Source organism: Neomonachus schauinslandi, chromosome 9, assembly GCF_002201575.2.
Source record: "Neomonachus schauinslandi chromosome 9, ASM220157v2, whole genome shotgun sequence".
NCBI classification, from domain to species: domain Eukaryota; kingdom Metazoa; phylum Chordata; class Mammalia; order Carnivora; family Phocidae; genus Neomonachus; species Neomonachus schauinslandi.
The window spans coordinates 76,347,526-76,366,101 of NC_058411.1; the positions used below are offsets into that span (position 1 = coordinate 76,347,526).

The 18,576-nt window shown below is 35.0% G+C and overlaps 1 protein-coding gene across 1 annotated transcript in view; it reads right to left on the reverse strand.

Moving 5' to 3' along the window:
- The window catches only part of AQR (aquarius intron-binding spliceosomal factor), a 98,491-nt gene that overhangs the window by 17,361 nt on the left and 62,554 nt on the right, over positions 1 to 18,576 (reverse strand). Inside the window, exons 19-26 of the mRNA XM_021695285.1 lie at positions 18,114 to 18,283; positions 14,225 to 14,466; positions 12,493 to 12,639; positions 11,601 to 11,670; positions 8,819 to 8,929; positions 6,146 to 6,255; positions 3,087 to 3,222; positions 824 to 1,033 (exon numbers count right to left, since the gene is read on the reverse strand). Coding sequence (XP_021550960.1) covers positions 824 to 1,033; positions 3,087 to 3,222; positions 6,146 to 6,255; positions 8,819 to 8,929; positions 11,601 to 11,670; positions 12,493 to 12,639; positions 14,225 to 14,466; positions 18,114 to 18,283 — 1,196 coding nt within the window. The remainder of the gene's footprint in view (positions 1 to 823; positions 1,034 to 3,086; positions 3,223 to 6,145; positions 6,256 to 8,818; positions 8,930 to 11,600; positions 11,671 to 12,492; positions 12,640 to 14,224; positions 14,467 to 18,113; positions 18,284 to 18,576) is intronic.

The window sequence follows — 18,576 nt, forward strand, 5'->3', positions numbered from 1 at the left end:
AACAAGCCCAAACCTAATATCAAGTCCTATAAATTCTGAACATTATGTCATACTTCAGATATTTTTAACATTTTTGTTTTTTAAATAGTTAAAACATGACAGGTACAGGAGAGGGACTCTGTTTAAATCTCTCCCCACCCCTCCTAAGACAGCTACTATTATGAATTAAATGTTTTTATCCTTTTACTTTGTTTATATAATCATAAACATACTCTAATATTGTTTTGTAGGTTCTAAAATTTTACTTATTATTATACTATATATTTATTATTCTGTACCTACCATCTATCCACCTACCCCCTTACCAACACCATGCATTGATATTTACTGAACATATACTATGTGCCAGATACTCCTCTAGGAAGTAGAGATATCATCTTATCTAAAAGGTACAAAGACAAAACAGACAAAGTCATTGCCCCTGTTACCTGAGTAATCCTAAATCATCTTACTGTGGAATCTGAGCCTGAATGTGATCCCTGAGCCTGAATGGGGCTGCTATAATCTTCAAATGTTTTCCATCATTTGGAAGTGGCAGTCTCAGATTCCAATTCAAAGAAACACTGTTGAATCTCTTGAGGGAAGCATTCCTTTCTTAAATGCTACCTTTTACACCAGAAAAGTCAGAATAATGGGGATTAAATTTAAATCTTAATTTTACTCATTTCTTGAACTAAAACTATAAATGTTTTCAATAATCTCACTTAAAAGTAACAATCTGGTTTGTAAGATGTGAATATTCCACATTTACTTCATTAAAAACAAAAAAACCATCTAAACTTAAAGCCTTTAAAGGCAAGTTAAAAAACCTGAGAATCCTTACCTCAAGCTGAGTGAAGATTTTCTTAATATGCCTGAAACACCCTTCAGCAATTTCCATGTCTTCTTCATAAGATCGGCCTTTAAAAATGGGCTGAGGGGCATTTGCAAAGTATTCATGGAAAGGGAAGAAAGTGGAGACTTCCGTAACATCTGGCAGCGTATTACCTTTATTTTTCACTTTGCTAATATATTCTTCCCAACGAGACATGACCTATGAAAAAAAGGGACTTGAGATTAAAATTCCTAGCTAATTATTATGTTTTAAATGATAAAATAAAAAAGAAATCTAGTAATAAGATCTACTAAGTAAAGGGAAAGAAAAGCAATCCCTGACCTAACAGGACCATTTCTTATCTGAGTCATTGACAGAGGGCCCTTTTTTAAAAGTGACCTTTAAGATTATAGAAAAAAGGTTCTTTAATCAAAAATAGAAAAACTAGGGGTGCCTGGGTGGCTTAGTCGGTTACATGTCCGACTCTTGGTTTCAGCTCAGGTCTTGACCTCAGGGTCATGAGATCCAGTTGGGCTCTGCGCTGGGTGTGAACCCTGCGTAAGATTTTCTCTCTCCCTCTGCCTCTCTTCCCCACACTGCCCATCACGCTCTCCCTCTCAAAAGAAAAAATGTATGTGTATATATAAAGATAAATGAAAATATAAATAATTTACAAATATATATAAACTGGAAAGAACCTCAGTGTCATCTATGGGACTTTATCTCAGACATAACAGATTTTCCATGTATACTCAAAATGGCATTACTGATGCTTAAAAGACAAACAAAAAAACCAATTCTCTGGACAAAGAAATTCTGTATTTTTTCATTATCTCAGTTTTTCTCCATATATGGTTTTAGCAGCATTTTAGTAAATGTCAACCCTTCTCCAGACCTTTATAATTTTTCCAATTCTCTTTAGTATATTTACAAAGCACTTCTGTTAAACTGAGTATATATTTGAAAGCTCATTTTATGACTTTTGTGATATAGTTATCCTGGTATGTTTTACTATGCCTCTACCATGCGGTTCCTGCTTAATCTCAATTTTGGTAATTCTCCCAGTCAGGGTTTCTCCAAGTGTGGTTCTTAGGCAGAACATCTGAGAGGCTAAATAAAGATTTAGATTCCTGGATACCACCTCCTACTGAAAGAGAAATCTCTGGGGACAGAACTTGACAATTTCCTTTTAAAATAACTTTCCCAATGTGATTCTTAACATGTTGAAAATTGTTGATCTGTACTGTGAAGCTTCAAGTTTGTTTTTCCCAAATCGATTACTTAAGCCTCCACAAATTTATAGATTATTTCTCCTACTTTTAAAGTAGTTTTCACTGAGAGCCTAGTGATTTTTATTTTGTGCCAAATATACATTTAGGCATGATCTTTACTCCATTATTCAAAGTTCTAAACTGCCTGAGTCCAATGCAGGCTACTTTGCAAGATGATGTACATCTTCTCTGTGTCACAAGAAACCATGGAATCTGATCATTCTGAATGGACTGAACTGGTCTGGGTATTTACTTATGAGCATACACCTATTCTTTCATATACTTTTTAAAATTTCAATGTTACAATTTAGACTTAAAACTATACAAATAGCATGAGTACAAAGAGAACAAAGTTATATAAAATTCCCCATTATATGATTATGCCTTAATCTGCTTAAAATTATTAGTAAACTGACTATTAAGGTTTATTTTTGTTCATTTTATTTAGTTTTCTATTTCTTAATGGTTTTCACACCTAAAAAATTAACCCTAACCAAAGCAAAAGCACACCTCTAAACTGAAGTCAAAAGAATTTTTAACTTAAACTCCTACTTTGAAATTAGTTCTAAAACGTAATTTATTTTTGGAAATTTGAAAGGAGAATATGTTTTTCTTCATTAACTGATTAATATGAATAGAAGTAGGTTACAGAACTATACTTTGTTACCACTGGGTAGCTAGCATATTTAGTTATATTTCTACAGTAATAAAAACAAAGAGAGAGATTAGAAAATTTGTCAGTAGCAAGAAAGAAAAGGGAAAAAAATTTAAAAAGTAGCAACATTGGCCTTTCAGTGAATGAGTCATCAAGTGAAGCTATTTAGCCAAGAAAATAAAAGATAATAGGAAATACAAACATTTAATATTCACAAATATAGCTTTGGCAACAGCATACATTTTAATCTACTCAACAAAAAAAATAGGCTTTCACGAAGAATTTCAAGAACCCATCCCAGTTTCCAACTGAAGACCATATAATTTGAAAACTCTTAATCTCTTACCTGATATAAGAAGAAATAGCCTGCAGTTTCACAAGTATATGAAGCATCTCCTGGAACTCCTAGACTCTTTTGTAATCGTTTGACTTCTTCTAAAAGTTCTATTCTTCGAGCCAGGACATAATTAACTCTTCCATATCTAGAAATTTCAAATAAGCAAAAAAGCAAAATTATGTAATGAAGAGATTTTTAAGCAAACTGTCAGCAAAACATGTAAGAAAATCGTAATAGGGGCGCCTTGGGTGGCTCAGTCAGTTAAGCATCCGACTCTTGGTTTTGGCTTAGGTCATGATCTCAGGGTCGTGGGATTGAGCCCCTCATTGGGCTCCATGCTCAGCACAGTCTGCTTGAGATTCTCTCCCCCTCTGCCTCCGGCTAACACCCCCCACCCCTGCCCGCCGCTCTCTGTCTCTCTCTCTCAAATAAATAAATCTTTAAAAAAACCATAATAAAAAGTATAAATGGCCAGACGGAAAAAAAAAAAACCCAGTAGAAAACACTGTTTATATTTAATATAAGTGGTAGTTCTTGGATCAGTGTTGATCTGCAAACATGTTAGTTAGTGGTCTGTGAGGAAGGAAAATCAATTGTGTCTCTAAATGTACCATTTAATTCTCTTCTTTTTCTTTTTTTTTTAATAACAAGACCTTCACAAAAAGGGAAACAGTACAGTGTATTCTGGTGCTAGTTCATCTCATCACAGATCAAGAATACATAGTTTATGGATTGGCTGCTTTGAATAACCCTGTATTATACTATCATAGAAGTAGATTAGTTCTAAAGGCTTCGAAAATTAATTTAAAAATGTATTTGATCATTCTTTGTTGTCCCAGCATGTAGCCTGGCACCTTAACCTAGTAGGTTCATAAATATTTGCTGAATGAGTAGGAAAACTGAAATTTGAAGAGTACCTGGCTCAGAGGCATGTAATTAAGAAAATAGCAGTGAATCAGAACTCTTTCCACAATAACAAAGTGCCTTCTTTCTTTTTTTTTTTTAAATTTTATTTACTCATGAGAGACAGAGAGAGAGAGACAGAGGCAGAGAGAGAGAGAGAGAGAGAGAGAAGCAGGCTCCTAGCCGAGCAAGGAGCCCGATGTGGGATTCGATGCCAGAACCCTGGGATCACGACCCAAGCTGAAGGCAGATGCTCAACCAATTGAGCCACTCAGGCGCCCCAACAAAGTGCCTTCTATAACAACCTTTTAACATTAAACAAAAATTAAAATAGCGTAAACACTGCTGCTGTCATGTTTAAAGATTGGACAAAGAGGGAAATCATGTTCTTGAATGCCCCATAGATCAGAAATTCACCTTTGAGCCAGCAAGAATGATTGAGAATAAAGGGATATAAGACAGAGTCTATGTTTAAAGAATTTTCCAACTTAGAAGGATATAAATGTTACACCAGGTAACCTTTTTCTGTTTGCTTATCTAGAGTTTAATGCTTTTTCTATAATTAACACTTTGGTAATGAGAAAAAAATTGAAGATGCTTATAAAAAGTGTGTAATAAAATACCAAAATTCTTGTGATATAGGGTTAAATTTAAAAAGCAATATACAATGGAACTCTATGTACTATTTACGCGATTATTCCGTAAATCTCAAATTATACTAAAAAAATAAAGTCTTAACTTAAAGAAGCAATGTATACAACAGTTATAAATAATAGCATGTTTACAGATGATTATTAAGAAGAAAACTAACAAAAAGTTGTTTTGGAGTAGTGGAATTATGGATAACCATTCCCTTTCTACTACCTCACAAAGTTTGAAAAATTTTCTTCAGGGAAAATGATAGTACTTTTATTATGAAATGATACTGTTTTTCTTTTTCATTACTATAAAAGGGGAGAAATGAAAGAATATGTCCAACTGAACAAGCACATACCTACCAATAAGACCTGGGACTTGGCTTATGTATCAGAAAGCAAAAAGTATTTTTGTCTTCAGAAAGTTGTTATTATCTGATATTTTTTTAAAGTTCTACTTCTATTACAATATTTAAAAAAAACTATAAATTCTACTGCAGTGTAATTATAATTACAGTATTTAGCATTTCACCAGCACCTTTATGTTCACTGAATGCTGGCTTATTAAATTTTAGAGTCTAGCCCACTCTGGTAAGTTGAATTTGAAGAAATATTCACGGCAAGAATTCAGAGAAGTATCTCTGGCTAATCCAAAATTAAGAATCTAGAGCCTCAAATAACTTAATGTGTGTCGTTCTTTGCCCTATGATTTTTTAAAGCTAACAAATGTTTGGTGAGCTCTTGCGATACAGGAACTCAAAATAGATGCAACATAATAATTTAACACTCCTTTAGCTCTTTTGATGTCTATGATCAATTTAGTCAAAGGTCATGTTTAATAGCCAAAAGCTGTATTAAATATGTGCAGCTGTTTGTTATGATTATTGTCTGAAATCATGCTTTAAAAATGGGTTTAAATATAAATAAATGAACTATTATAAAGGAAGTGTGAATAGAAAACCTAAAATACTAACAGCAGAATAAATCTGATTTGTAAAATTTTAGTCATTTTATTTCATGTACTGTTAAACATAAAGTCCAGCTAAATGGCAATTAAGTAGCTGTAATAAGATTTACAACCCCAAAGCTTATACTGTCATTAATCTTCATTTGTGTTTCATTAAATGAGCCAATTTTTTAATTGATATCTAAAATACATGCAAATTAAATGTCTGGATGAAATGTGGAATCAGGTAAACTTGTACAGTTTGAGGTGGCAACATTAAAAATCACCTCAATAAATAGAGAACAAATGGGAATCTGCAATTTTAAAAAGATGAACAAGATAACTCTCTTTACTGAAGTAACTATATTCTTTAGGAAAACAAGGCATAAACAAACAAAACTGGAGCTGAGGGAGATCATGACCAGACTTTTAGGTCAACTACAAGTAGGTTATGCTAGAATCTTTCAAAATCAAGTTGTATTATTCATGACTCTTGTCTCTTGGTGTTTCTTTAATAAAGAAAAAGTGGAGAAGGTTAAAAATTGTTTTGTATATCATTTCAAAACTCATCCCCATTTGCTCACCTGCTGAAATCTTTCTCTGTCTCCAGCTCTTCTTCCCCATGACCAAGACGCAGGAGGTGGCGCTCATCAATGTCTAAAGCCATGATCTTCTCAAACAACTGGTTCAGGGCCTGGAGAATAAAACAAAAAGGATGATGGTGAATTTTAATGAACCAGCAGCTCTTTAAAAGTAAGAAAAACTAACATTTAGAAAGACATAAAAGAATGAGCATTGTCCAGTCAGATAAGAATCAACTTCAAAACACAGAAAGAAACAAGTCTTACGTTAGGTCATTTACATTTTAAATGAAACAGTATTTTTCTTGATTTCTGATATTGTTACCCATATATATTTGGCCAACTGAATAACTGAAAACCATCAAAACCATCTAATCATTAAATCTTTGCTTCTAATTTATGAAAAAAAGAAAGGCTTTGGATCAGTTTCTATATTCCCCAAATAGTAAGTTACTAAAATAATTAATAAACACACCAAGATTTCACTCAATAGAATATCCATGGGTTGCAGGAAACTGAAACATTTTTGTGGTTGAAGGACTCTCAGGCAGTGAGTGTGTAGGTAGAATGTACCAAGAGGACCACAGAGTGGAAAGATAAAGTGCATCATTCAAATCTTAGGCCAAAGGTCTAAAGTTCTCTATAACAACAATGAGCAGAGCACTCATTTATTGCAAACTATTCTGATGGAAGCCATCTAGAAGTCACTCCTTTCTACCTATGAAATGCTCGTATTTAGGGTTCCCTTAAATCCTAGTATTAATTACCTGAACATCTGCAGTTACAATGTTTTGTGGAAAGGCAAAAGTTTCATTGTATGGAAAGATAATGCTAATTTTAAAGACATCATTTAAAAGTCAGCCAAACCTCTCTCTTAACTACCATCAATCTAACCCTGCCCATGAAGTCAACATCCAGTCTTATAAATATCCAGGTTATAGAATGTAAAAACAGATATCCTTTGCTATCACAATTCTAGCAGTTAGAGCTCAGATACTGAAGAAGTTAACATAAATTTTCAGAAAAAAATTCCCCACTATCCAAACTCTTCATGCTCTCCATCCAAAACCTGGGATCCAATGGATCAGACCACATGGCATTACTCACCATCCAAACTCAGGAACCACAAAGATTAAGAGAACAAAAAATACTCCCACATTGCATGCTCAGAAAAAACTGCAAGACTTCATTATGAATTAAAGTAATACTGAAGAACTGTTTGCAGTAAGTATGCAAATGAAGATCTGACAAATGAAACAATTGTAAAAAATCAACAAATCAACAATTAAATAGACATCACTGAGGATGATATGATTATTAGGGATCATTCATTAGCAAACAATGAAGTCTTCGGTTATATTTATAAAACTTTCTCTGTAATTGTACTATACAAGTAGATCATAAGTAGATGATTCTACTGAAAAGTCATTATCAAGTTATGAAAAAACTTACTAAAAATACTATGTTAGAACAACAACAAATGAATTACTCTTTATTCATTTTAAGAATTGGGAAATAGGTAAGATTATTACAGATTAAATTTTACTAAATAGAAGAAAAAAAGGCCTTTACGTAATTTGTTTCTTTAATTAAGATAAAGCCTCAGTCAACTTTCTCCCCTGCACAATTTTAGTATACTGTATAATAACGCAACCACTTCTTACAAACTTCGAAGATATAAAAACAAGTGAATGAACTGGATAGCATTAGTCTTAAAAACCTGTAGATTAAAAGTTGACAAAAATAGAGTAAGTGATATTTTGCATTCTAAAAACCCAGGGCTTCTTTGTAGATCAACTCTTTTAAAGAAGTGGCCAACTGAAACCACCATTTAGAAAACATAAGTACCCATGGAGGTTAGACTATCCTGCAAGTTTCATGAAGTTCTGAGAGCTGCCTTTCACGTTTTACAAAAGAGCTAGTGAATGTACTTGTCCTACTCATTTCTATGATAGTGACAGCTTTGGAAGAACTACCATAGCACACACATAGATATAAAGATTATTTTTCAGACATTATTTATGTGAGCAAAGTTTGTTTTTATTGCTTTAGTGGTTTGTAAGTGCCTTATGTATTGAATCTACAGGATAAAATAGTCCTTCCATGATACAAACCTCATAAGGATATACAACTTAATCCAGTATTAATACATTTGAGCCTTAGTCTTTTGGTAATATTCATTCTACTAAAGGATGAAAAATGTTACCAGTGATGGTTAATGCTTTCAATCTCAAATTAAAAGCTTTAGCTTAGCATGGAAGGTGGTGGGGGTTGAGGGTGGGGAACAATTTAATTTAATCCAAATATTTGACCATAAATCCAAGTAGTCTTCTTAGCTTTCCCACATTTTGACCCTCTCCATTAGAAATAAAAGATTATTTATATATTTTATATTTTTATATATATACTGTTTATATATTTTTATGTATCTCTCTCTCTCTCTCTCTATATATATATATGTCATGACCAGTAACAATCCAAGAGTAACTCAACAGCAAACACTATACTCATCAGCCTTTCAGTATTCTGTCATACCTATGGTCAGGTTATCATACAAACAGAAATCTCCATTGTGCTTTCATTCATTCCCCACTCCTTTATCTCCCCTACCATCCATCCTACATATGTGAGTACATATGCGCACACACACACACACACACGCATGCACACACTCACCTGATTAGAATGAGTAACAATCAGAGTCCTCTGCTCTGGGAAATTATGGTAGATGTTGGATATGATTTGGACTGCAACATCTGTTTTTCCAGTACCTGGTGGACCCACAACCTAAAAAGGAGATGAACACATATCAAACTACTAAGTTATCAAATTGTTAGAAAATGGACATTCTAAAACTGAGATATAAATTTAAAAAATTGCTGGATGAGTTCAATAACAGAATGGACAAGATAGTCAGTGAAGGTGAAAACAGAGCAATATAAATCACCCAACCTAAAAAATAAGCAGAAAGAAAAGACTGAAAACAAATGAATAAACAGAGCCTCATGAATCTATGCAGCAATACTAAAAGGTCTAACATTTATGTTACTGAAGTCTTAGAACAAGAGTTTACAGCATAGAAAAAATATATGAAGAAATAATAGCTGAAAACTAAAATCTGGCAAAAGACATTTTAAATCTACAGACTCAGGAAGCTCAGCAAACTCCAAATAGAATAATCCCAAAGAAATCCAAGCCCAAATACATCTTAATTAAATAGCTGAAAATTAAAGAAAAATTCTTAATAGCAACCAGAAAAAATGATACATTACATATAGCAAAAAGATGTTTGAAGTGACTGTGGGTTTCCCTCAGAAACCACAGAAGCCAGAAGGAAGTGGAATAACATTTTAAAAGTACTGAAAGGAAAGAACTCCATAGAAGTCTATGTCCAGTGAAAATATCTTTAAAGAATGAAGATGATTCAGAGACATTCTCACATGAAGAAAAACTAAGATATTTCATTGCTAGCAGACCTACTTTTTTTTTTTTAAAGATTTTATTTATTTGACAGAGAGAGACACGAGAGAGGGAACACAAGCAGGGGGAGTGGGAGACTGGAGAAGCAGGCTTCCCGCCGAGCAGGGAGCCTGATGCGGGGCTCGATCCCAGGACCCTGGGATCATGACCTGAGCCGAAGGCAGATGCTTAATGACTGAGCCACCCAGGTGCCCCACTAGCAGACCTACTCTTAAGTGGTAAAGGAGTTCTTCAGACAGAATGGAAGTGACATCAGAGCAAACTTAAAATACCAGGAATGAAAGAAAAATGGCAAATTTATAATAGATTCTTCTCTATAGAGTTCACCCCTTTAAGATGTTTGACTTTCTGGGGTGCCTGGATGGCTCAGTCATTTGAGCATCTGACTCTTGATTTTGGCTCAGGATATGATCTCAGGATTGTGAGATTGAGCCCCGTGTCAGGCTCTGCACTCAGTGCAAAGTCTGCTGGAGATTATCTCTCCCTCTCCCTCTGCCCCTCCCCGTTTGCGTGTACACCTATGCTCGCCCTCTCTCAAATAAATAATTTTTAAAAATGTTTGACTTTAACATTGCCTGACAGTATTTTCAATGTATATAGATGTAATATCCGTAACAACTACAATATAAAAGGGAAAGGGACCTACATGGAGGTAAGGATCTTTTATCCAACTTAAGAGACAAAATAGTGATTCTAAGTAGACTGTGAAAAATTAAGTATCTATACTGTTAATTCTCTAGAGCAGCCACTAAGAAAAAACTATGTGAGATATAAAAGAACACGATAAATTAAAATGAAACACTAAAAACTATGTAAATAACCCAAAAGAAAGTAAAAACAAAAAAAGAGAAACAGGAACACAAAACAAAGGGAATAAACATAAAATAAATAATAAAATGGTAGGCCTAAATCCAAATGTATCAATTGCATTTAATGTAAATGGTCTGAACACACCAATTAAAAGAGACTGTCAGAGCAAAGAAAATAACATACCCCAAATAGATGCTGTTTACAAGAAGTTCACGTCAAACATTAATAGGTAGGTTAGAAATAAAATAATGGGAAAAGACATACCATGCAAACACTAATCAAAAGAAAACTGTAGTGGCTCTATTAATATCAAAGTACGTCTCAGAACAAAAAAAATTACCAGTGATGAAAAAAGACATTACATAATAATAAATGCATCAATTCACCAAGAAGACATTACAACCTTGAATATGTATCTATCCATAAAGCTTTAAAAAACATGAAGCAAAAACTGAAAGAAATGAAAGGAGAAACAGATAAACATGTAATTGTAGTTGGAGACTTCAATACTCCTCTTTCAGTAATCAACAGAAATAGTAGGTGGAATATCAGCAAGGACAGAGAAATATTGAACCAAATGAATCTGACATATATAGGACACTCCACCTCAAAACAACAGAATAAACACTCTTTTTAAGTGTGTTGAAATATTCACCAAGAGAGATCATATCCTGGACCACAAAACAAACTTGAGCAAATTAAAAAAATAAAAAATTGAAATCACACAAAGTATTGTCTCTGACCATAAAGGACTTACACCAGAAATTAGTAAGTGGAAGATTTAACAGGAAAGTCTCTAAATACTTGGAAACTAAACACACTTTTAAATTGGTTGTCAGCAGGCTTTATCTGTAAAAGGCCAGCAGATAAACATTTAAGGCTTTGCAGGCCATATAATCTCTGCTGCAAGTATTTTAACTCTGCTGTTACAGCACAAAACTGGGCAGGGGCAATTCATAACCAAATAGGCATAGCTATGTTCCATTAAACTTAATTTATGAATACTGAAATGAGCAGTAAGCAAAATCTCCATATGCAAACAATGCCACAATGACTTACACACACTTAAATTCAGTTGGGCTTTTGTGCTTCAAATATACTCTAAACATTTGAGGCCTACTTCTTGTCTGAATCCATGTAAAAACATGTGTAACAATAGTTCTCTTACCATAGTTAGCCCAGGCTGCATTCCAGCACGGATGGCCTCTATCTGTGTGTGAGTGAACTGAATTGTATTACTGCAAATAAGAGTAAATAAAAAGTTGGTTAAAAACACAGATGAACAACATTTGGTAAAACTTTAGACAACAATGACCGGAGGTCTAAATGTCTCCTCTGTATATGCCCCATTCTCCCAATCTCTTCTCTCCCGGGTGGGTGGTTGTGTGAGTGTGCATATGCATGTATGTGGTAAAACAAAAAACAAAAAACCATGAGATCTACCCTCTTAACAAATTTTAATACAGTATTGTTAACTATAAGAACAATGTTGCATAATATGGTATTGTTAACTATAAGAACAATGTTGGATGGCAAATCTCCAGACGTTTACATCTTACAAGACTAAACCAATCTCTTTTGAATGATTCCCTTCACCTCCATCCTCTAATGACCAACTAAAACTGAATGAATCTTATGGGAAAAAAAGACTACAATTATTTTTCAACATATTTAGCCCATCTTATATTTCACCTGGAATGTCAAAGCCAGTTCCCAATCTAATACCATATATAATGCTACTTTTTTAGTCATGGCACCCATGCATGAGGGTAGCTGCTACATGTAACACATGGTCTTGAAGTAAGAATGCTGTGCTCAAATTAAGGTAGCCCTTTAATATTTATTTCTCATAGTACCCAAAAATGTTTCTTTTGGAAATATGACTACAGAACAACCAAAAATGTCTGAGCTATTTAGCTGTCTGACAGAATACAAGGAAAGAGGGTCCAGAAACAGAAGCTTCCTGGGGTTTCTAAAGGATCAGTAAATTTTAAACTATTATTAATCCAAAATAGCAAACTATTATTTATTATTACAATTAATACAGACAGTAAAATTACCGTTTGGGTTGGTTGTAAGGATAAGGACCCCTATTAGGAATGACATGAGGTTCAACAATTAAGGTTTTTGCCTCTTCAGTATCTTCATCTTCACCATCTGCATCTTTCCTTTTCTTCCCTTTTCCACTCCTTACTGGAAAAGTTATCCTACAAGACCAAAATCTTTGTTCATTTTTACAATTAATGTTTACCAAGCACCTACCTTGTGCATGACATTGTATGGAGGATAATCAGATCAGAAAGAAATATTTATGTCTTAAAGGAACTCACTATCTGTACATATATTCTGAAAAGAGTAGACTTAAAAGCACTAAAATGTGTGTTAATGGTGTTCAGATTAGAAAAAGTCAACTGATTAAGGGAGAATCAAAGGAGCATTTCTATAGTTATATCCATGCACTATGAAGTGCTTTACACACTGTCCCTCCTTAAGTAAGAAAAGGCTTCATGGGAGAGATGGCATCAAAGATGAGTTTCAAAGAAATTAGACATACAAACATGGAAGGGAAGATATTCTGGGAAGAAGTAAGACTACAGTTTCAAGTACAAGTGGCCAGTTTTGCCAGAACGGTTACAATAGAGAAAATAAGGCTAGAGAGACAGGCTGGAGCCCTGTTAGGAGACTCTTGGAGTATCAAGCCTTTAAGGCAGAAGTTCTTTTTCTTTTTTAAAGATTTTATTTATTTATTTAAGAGAGAGAGAGCACAAGCAGGGAGTGGGGGGCAGAGGGAGAGGGAGAAGCAGGCTCCCTGCTCAGCAGGGCTCGATCCCAGGCCCCTGAGATCATGACGTGAGCCAAAGACAGACACTTAACCAACTGAGCCACCCAGGTGCCCTAAGGCAGGGCAAAAGTTTTTAGCCTGGTGTTGGAACACCTCAGGAGGTGAGGTCAATGAATACATTAAAATTAAACCAAAAAAAGAAAAAAAAAAAAAAAAGAATTCTCTATGTGCGCTTTTTCCATGTAATAGAATTCAGGGAAGAGTGATGAGTTGCTGCTTCAGGTACTTTGTTCCATTTCTACTCAAAATTAAAACCAAAGCTCCTTTAACATGAATTATAACTATATTGTGAATATTTAAGTTTTGTGAAAGCAAGTAAGCTTAAAAGAAAAACAGAATTTTTTCCCTGAAAACAAAAGAAAGTTCAACATCCCATGACTATGTCCATTAATTAGGAAATATACCAGATTATACATAATAGACAAAGGCATATTTCTTTAGTCAAATACTATGAATTAGAGTTAATAGTTATAATTAATATATAATGCTCTTCAGACAACAAGCATTTACTAGTCCCTGTTAGACGTGAGGCTACTTTTATTATGGTCTCTTTTTTTTTTTTTTTGAAGATTTTATTTATTTATTTGACAGAGACACAGTGAGAGAGGGAATACAAGCAGGGGAAGTGGGAGAGGGAGAAGCAGGCTTCCCACAGAGCAGGGAGCCTAATGTGGGGCTCGATCCCAGGACTCTGGGATCATGACCTGAGCCGAAGGCAGATGCTTAACGACTGAGCCACCCAGGCACCCCTACTTTTCTTATGGACTTAAAACAGTTTTCTGTACTAAGAAACGCAGTCAAATAAAATAAATTTATCCCAGTCATTATATGGTGAAGGTAAAGACTGCCCAAACAAAATCAAGATATTCAAAACTTTAGCTACAGTCCAATGGCCTATCTCACACAGGCTACAGAAAGCTTGAAAGGAGTATGTCCAGTTCTGACTTTACCTGAAAGGGGGTATCTGTAGAGCTGGGTCATCCACAGTTACTTTAACATTATGACCAGGAAAGCTGGTTTTTAAATGCTCAATGGAGAGAAATGTATCATTGAAATCAAGAGTGGCAATCTGATTGGGCATTTTTGAATAATGTGCACTACTTGGATCCCCATAACCTAAAATGATGTCATGCAGCCAGTCAGGTACCACACAATCAGTATTCATCAGGTTCCGAATGGTCTCCAGCACAGCCTGTCAGTGAAAGGACAGAAAAGAGTTGTGTCAAGAAGCCATCTCAAACATTTGCACTTCACTGGAATGCAGAGCTGGCTGCACTAATCCAGAATTCCCGAGTGTTTCAGGGCAAGAAGCTATTTTCTGCTGACAGGTGCTTGGCTAGACTAAATCAACAGCTATATTTTCAGCTGATACCATACACTGAGTTAAACAAAAGACCAAACTTAGCAAGGACAGTTTATCCGTTAGGAGTTCATTTAGACAGAATGTCATAAATGAGTTCATCACTTGACTCCCGTTGGGTAGAATGAAAACCTAATCAGGACTACACAACAACAAGAAAATATTATAGAACAAACCCTTAAAGAGGATGCTTCCTCTTAGAAATTCCTGGAGTCTTCTCCTCTTTATATTCCATAGTTCCTCAATGTTAAGACGACACACAACCAGAAGCATATTAATATATGCCTCAGTTGTGAAACATCTCATAGTTTAAAAATATTAAAATTAACAGAAGAAATAAAATTAGAAATTTTAAATTAAAAATAGACAAAAAGATAAAAGTGAAATGTCAAATAAATTTCAGAATAAACATTCTACAATAAAAAGTCACTATAGTTATTAACATATACATTGTCCGAATTACCAAAACTCAAGGTAAACTTTTAGACTTTCTAATAATTACTTCGAGAAAGTGCTCTATCCCATATATGGAAATCAGAAGGCTAGGCTATTAATTACAAAGAATAAAATAACAAAACCAACCATTTTTATGTTATAAATGCTATACACTACAACAGGACAACTAAGTAACAGCACAGTGTATGTTAATCACACTCTTATCACATCACCTTGTTTTATTTTCTTGCACTAATCACTACCTGAAATTCTCTTATTCATGTACTTAGTTACCTGTTTATCATTTGTCTAATCCCCACTAGAATATCATTTCCATGAGAGCAGGGATCTAGGAAGTTTGACTATGAGATGGGCAAATCACTGGATGGACAGATAAATGAGTATGTTCACATAATGATGGATAAAACAAGAGCTCTACTCTCTAAGAAAATTAAATTTTTAGTAGGGAGATGAAATATGTCCTTAGCAATGACACAAAGCAGCAGAATTTGGTCCACAATACAGAGTATTACAAAATACAATGAGAACACAGTTCCAAGTAGGCGAGAGATGCACGCAGGGAAGACTTTCGACCTTAGGAAAGGTTTCATGGAGGAAAGTGGCATTTCAATTTAGCTCAAAGCAGAGGATCTGCGAAGGAGCTGTGGTTTATTTCATCATTAATGGAAAGTCAAAGAAATGTTCTGAGAAGCTGACTGAAATGATCAGTGGAGGCATATGAAAAACAGGTGACTGACTAGGAGGAGAACAGAGCTAGGGCAGAGGAAGCGATTTAGTGCAACTATTCAGGCAAGAAATAAAACATCCAGGTCAGAACAGGCACTGTACGAACTGGGAAAGAGAAAAGGAAATAAGGGATGCTGCCCAGGTATATAATAAAACACTGAAGACACCAAAAGAGCATTTGTCCTTTTCCCAAACACAGGAAAGTTAATCACTGCCCCTGTTTCTTGGATTGGAATCTGAATGCCTCTTTTGACCTCCCATGACACTTTTTTGTTGTTGTTTTTTAAAGTTTACTTTTTTTAGTATACACCGAACGTGGGGCTAGAACTCACGACCCTGAGATCAAGAGTCGCATGCTCTTCGGACTGAGCTGGCCAGGAGCCCCTTCCATGACACTTTTTTTTTTTTTTAAAGATTTTATTTTATTTTTTATTTATTTGACAGAGAGAGAGACAGCCAGAGAGGGAACACAAGCAGGGGGAGTGGGAGAGGGAGACGCAGGCTTCCTGCCGAGCGGGGACCCCGATGTGGGGCTCGATCCCAGAACCCTGGGATCATGACCTGAGCCGAAGGCAGATGCTTAACGACTGAGCCACCCTTCCATGACACTTTTATCTGCATCCTTCTTATGACTTTTGGCACCTTTTAACATTTCATGGTAGTTATTTGTTTATATTTTTAACTTCCCTTATTAGTAGTCTAAACTCCCTAAAAATATAAGCTGTGTCTTACTCATCTTTATTGGCTCCATACAACTAAGCACAATGCCAGACACATGGTGGGCATTAAATAAAATGGTCAAACGAATGAACATAAGGAAGGAACTTTTTTCCATTTTTAGTTAAGTGACTGAAATTCAATCATTACTGAGAAACAAAACAGAGACAAACAAATGAGACCCTGCCCTCATAGACCTGCATTCTAATGGTGAAGTCAGATAAATAACAAATATATAGTCACCAGGTACAACAAAGACTGTGAGGAGAAATGAAGACAGTCGGATTAAGAATGAGAAGAAGGGGAGATGCTACTTTAGGTAAGGTTTCCAGAAAAAAGCTTCTCTTAGGAGTTAACATCTAAGCAGAGTTGCCCACGTGCAGTGAGGGAACGAACCAGGTAAATACCTGGGAGGAAGACTGTGTTGGTAGAGGGAACACCATGGACAAAGGCTTGGATTCTTAAAGAACAGCAGAAAGGTCAGCATACCTGGCATGGAGTGAATCAGGAAAAGGTGTTAGAAAATGATGTTGGGAGAGGTGGCCAGAGGACAGATAATGAAGGAGCCTCTTGGATTACAGTAATAATTTTCTACTGCGAGGGGAAACCATTAAAGTGTGTTGAACAGGGTACCAAGGCATAATTCATATTCTATCACTATGTGGAGAATAGCAGAAGGGGAGGGGCCGTCAAGAATGGAAGCAGGGATGTGAGAGATGAAGGTGTCTTGGATGTGGCGTCAGTGGAGGTGGTGAGCTAACCAGACTGACTGATGGCCTGGATGCACAGTGTGAGACAAAAAGAAATCAAGAATAGTTCCGTTGTTTTGTCTTCAACTATAGGGCAAAATGGGGAATAAATTCCTTTGTATGTGAAGTCTCCTTTTTTTAATCACAAGAACAGGGGGAAAAAAAGGTAATAAACTGATAATGCATAAGAAGCACTATGTTTTGGGGGGAGAGAAAAAAGAAATGTACCTGTGCAGAAGGTAGTGTTACCAAATGCTAAAACCATTCAATGTTTACGTTTTATAATATAGTAGTTTCAGATAATTGAGAAAATCTTCTATCAAAACTCCTTATCTCCATTAAGTTATAAAAGTAAAATTCTCGAGCCCCAAACCTCCCTTTTCCTGCCAATGAGTAAAACACATTATATCATAAAGTAATTCTGAGCTACAGGGTTTCACATCTGTATTCATAAAGTGATTTGGAAGTACACTTACTTTTGATTTAAAAAAAGAACTCCCAGGAAACAAATAAACAAGCAGTTTCCTTTACCTTATACTTGCTATCCTGAGCATCTAATATACAAAAGGCAAGGAAGGAGGCTGACCTGGATTAATTTATATTGTAAGTTTCTAAACTCATCGAAAGACAAAATAGATTTAGTAAATAAATTTTCTTAAGTTTTTATATTTAGTCTACATCTTAATAATATAAGAGAATTATTTAGAACCAGAATAAAAGCAGTGATCATTTCCTTAACAAAACATTCTTCTACCCAGGATCTATGTATTTATGTTTTAGAAGTTACTCAAATTGGACACAGTACCTTCAATTATATAGCCTAAAAATTACCTTAAAGTTATTTTCCTTTGGTTTTCTCCTCATTATGATATTGAAAGTTTCATACACATCTTCTGCTCCATTTTGTATAGTACTGGTCATATCTTGTTGATACTGGTTTGGATCCAGGAACACTCTAAATGTCCTTGACTCTCCTCTAAGATTGGGTCTTGGCTCAGGTCCTAGACATTTTGAAAAAGTTTGGTAAGTGAAATATATACTTTTCAAATATCAAAGTAACTTAGCAGTATTCCTCTTCTAGAAATGATGAGTAAATTCTCCACACTAAACCCCAGTCCTTCCCCTGACTAGAACGTTTCCTACTCATCCATTTCAAATGCCTAGAAGCTGAAAATATTTTCTCCTTTCCCTAAATTCTTCCTATTTCTTTCCCAGAAAAATGTTTGTGATGTAATGTTTATGATGCAGTGCCATGGACTGCAATTGTCTGTATATGTCCTCAACCAAAATAAGA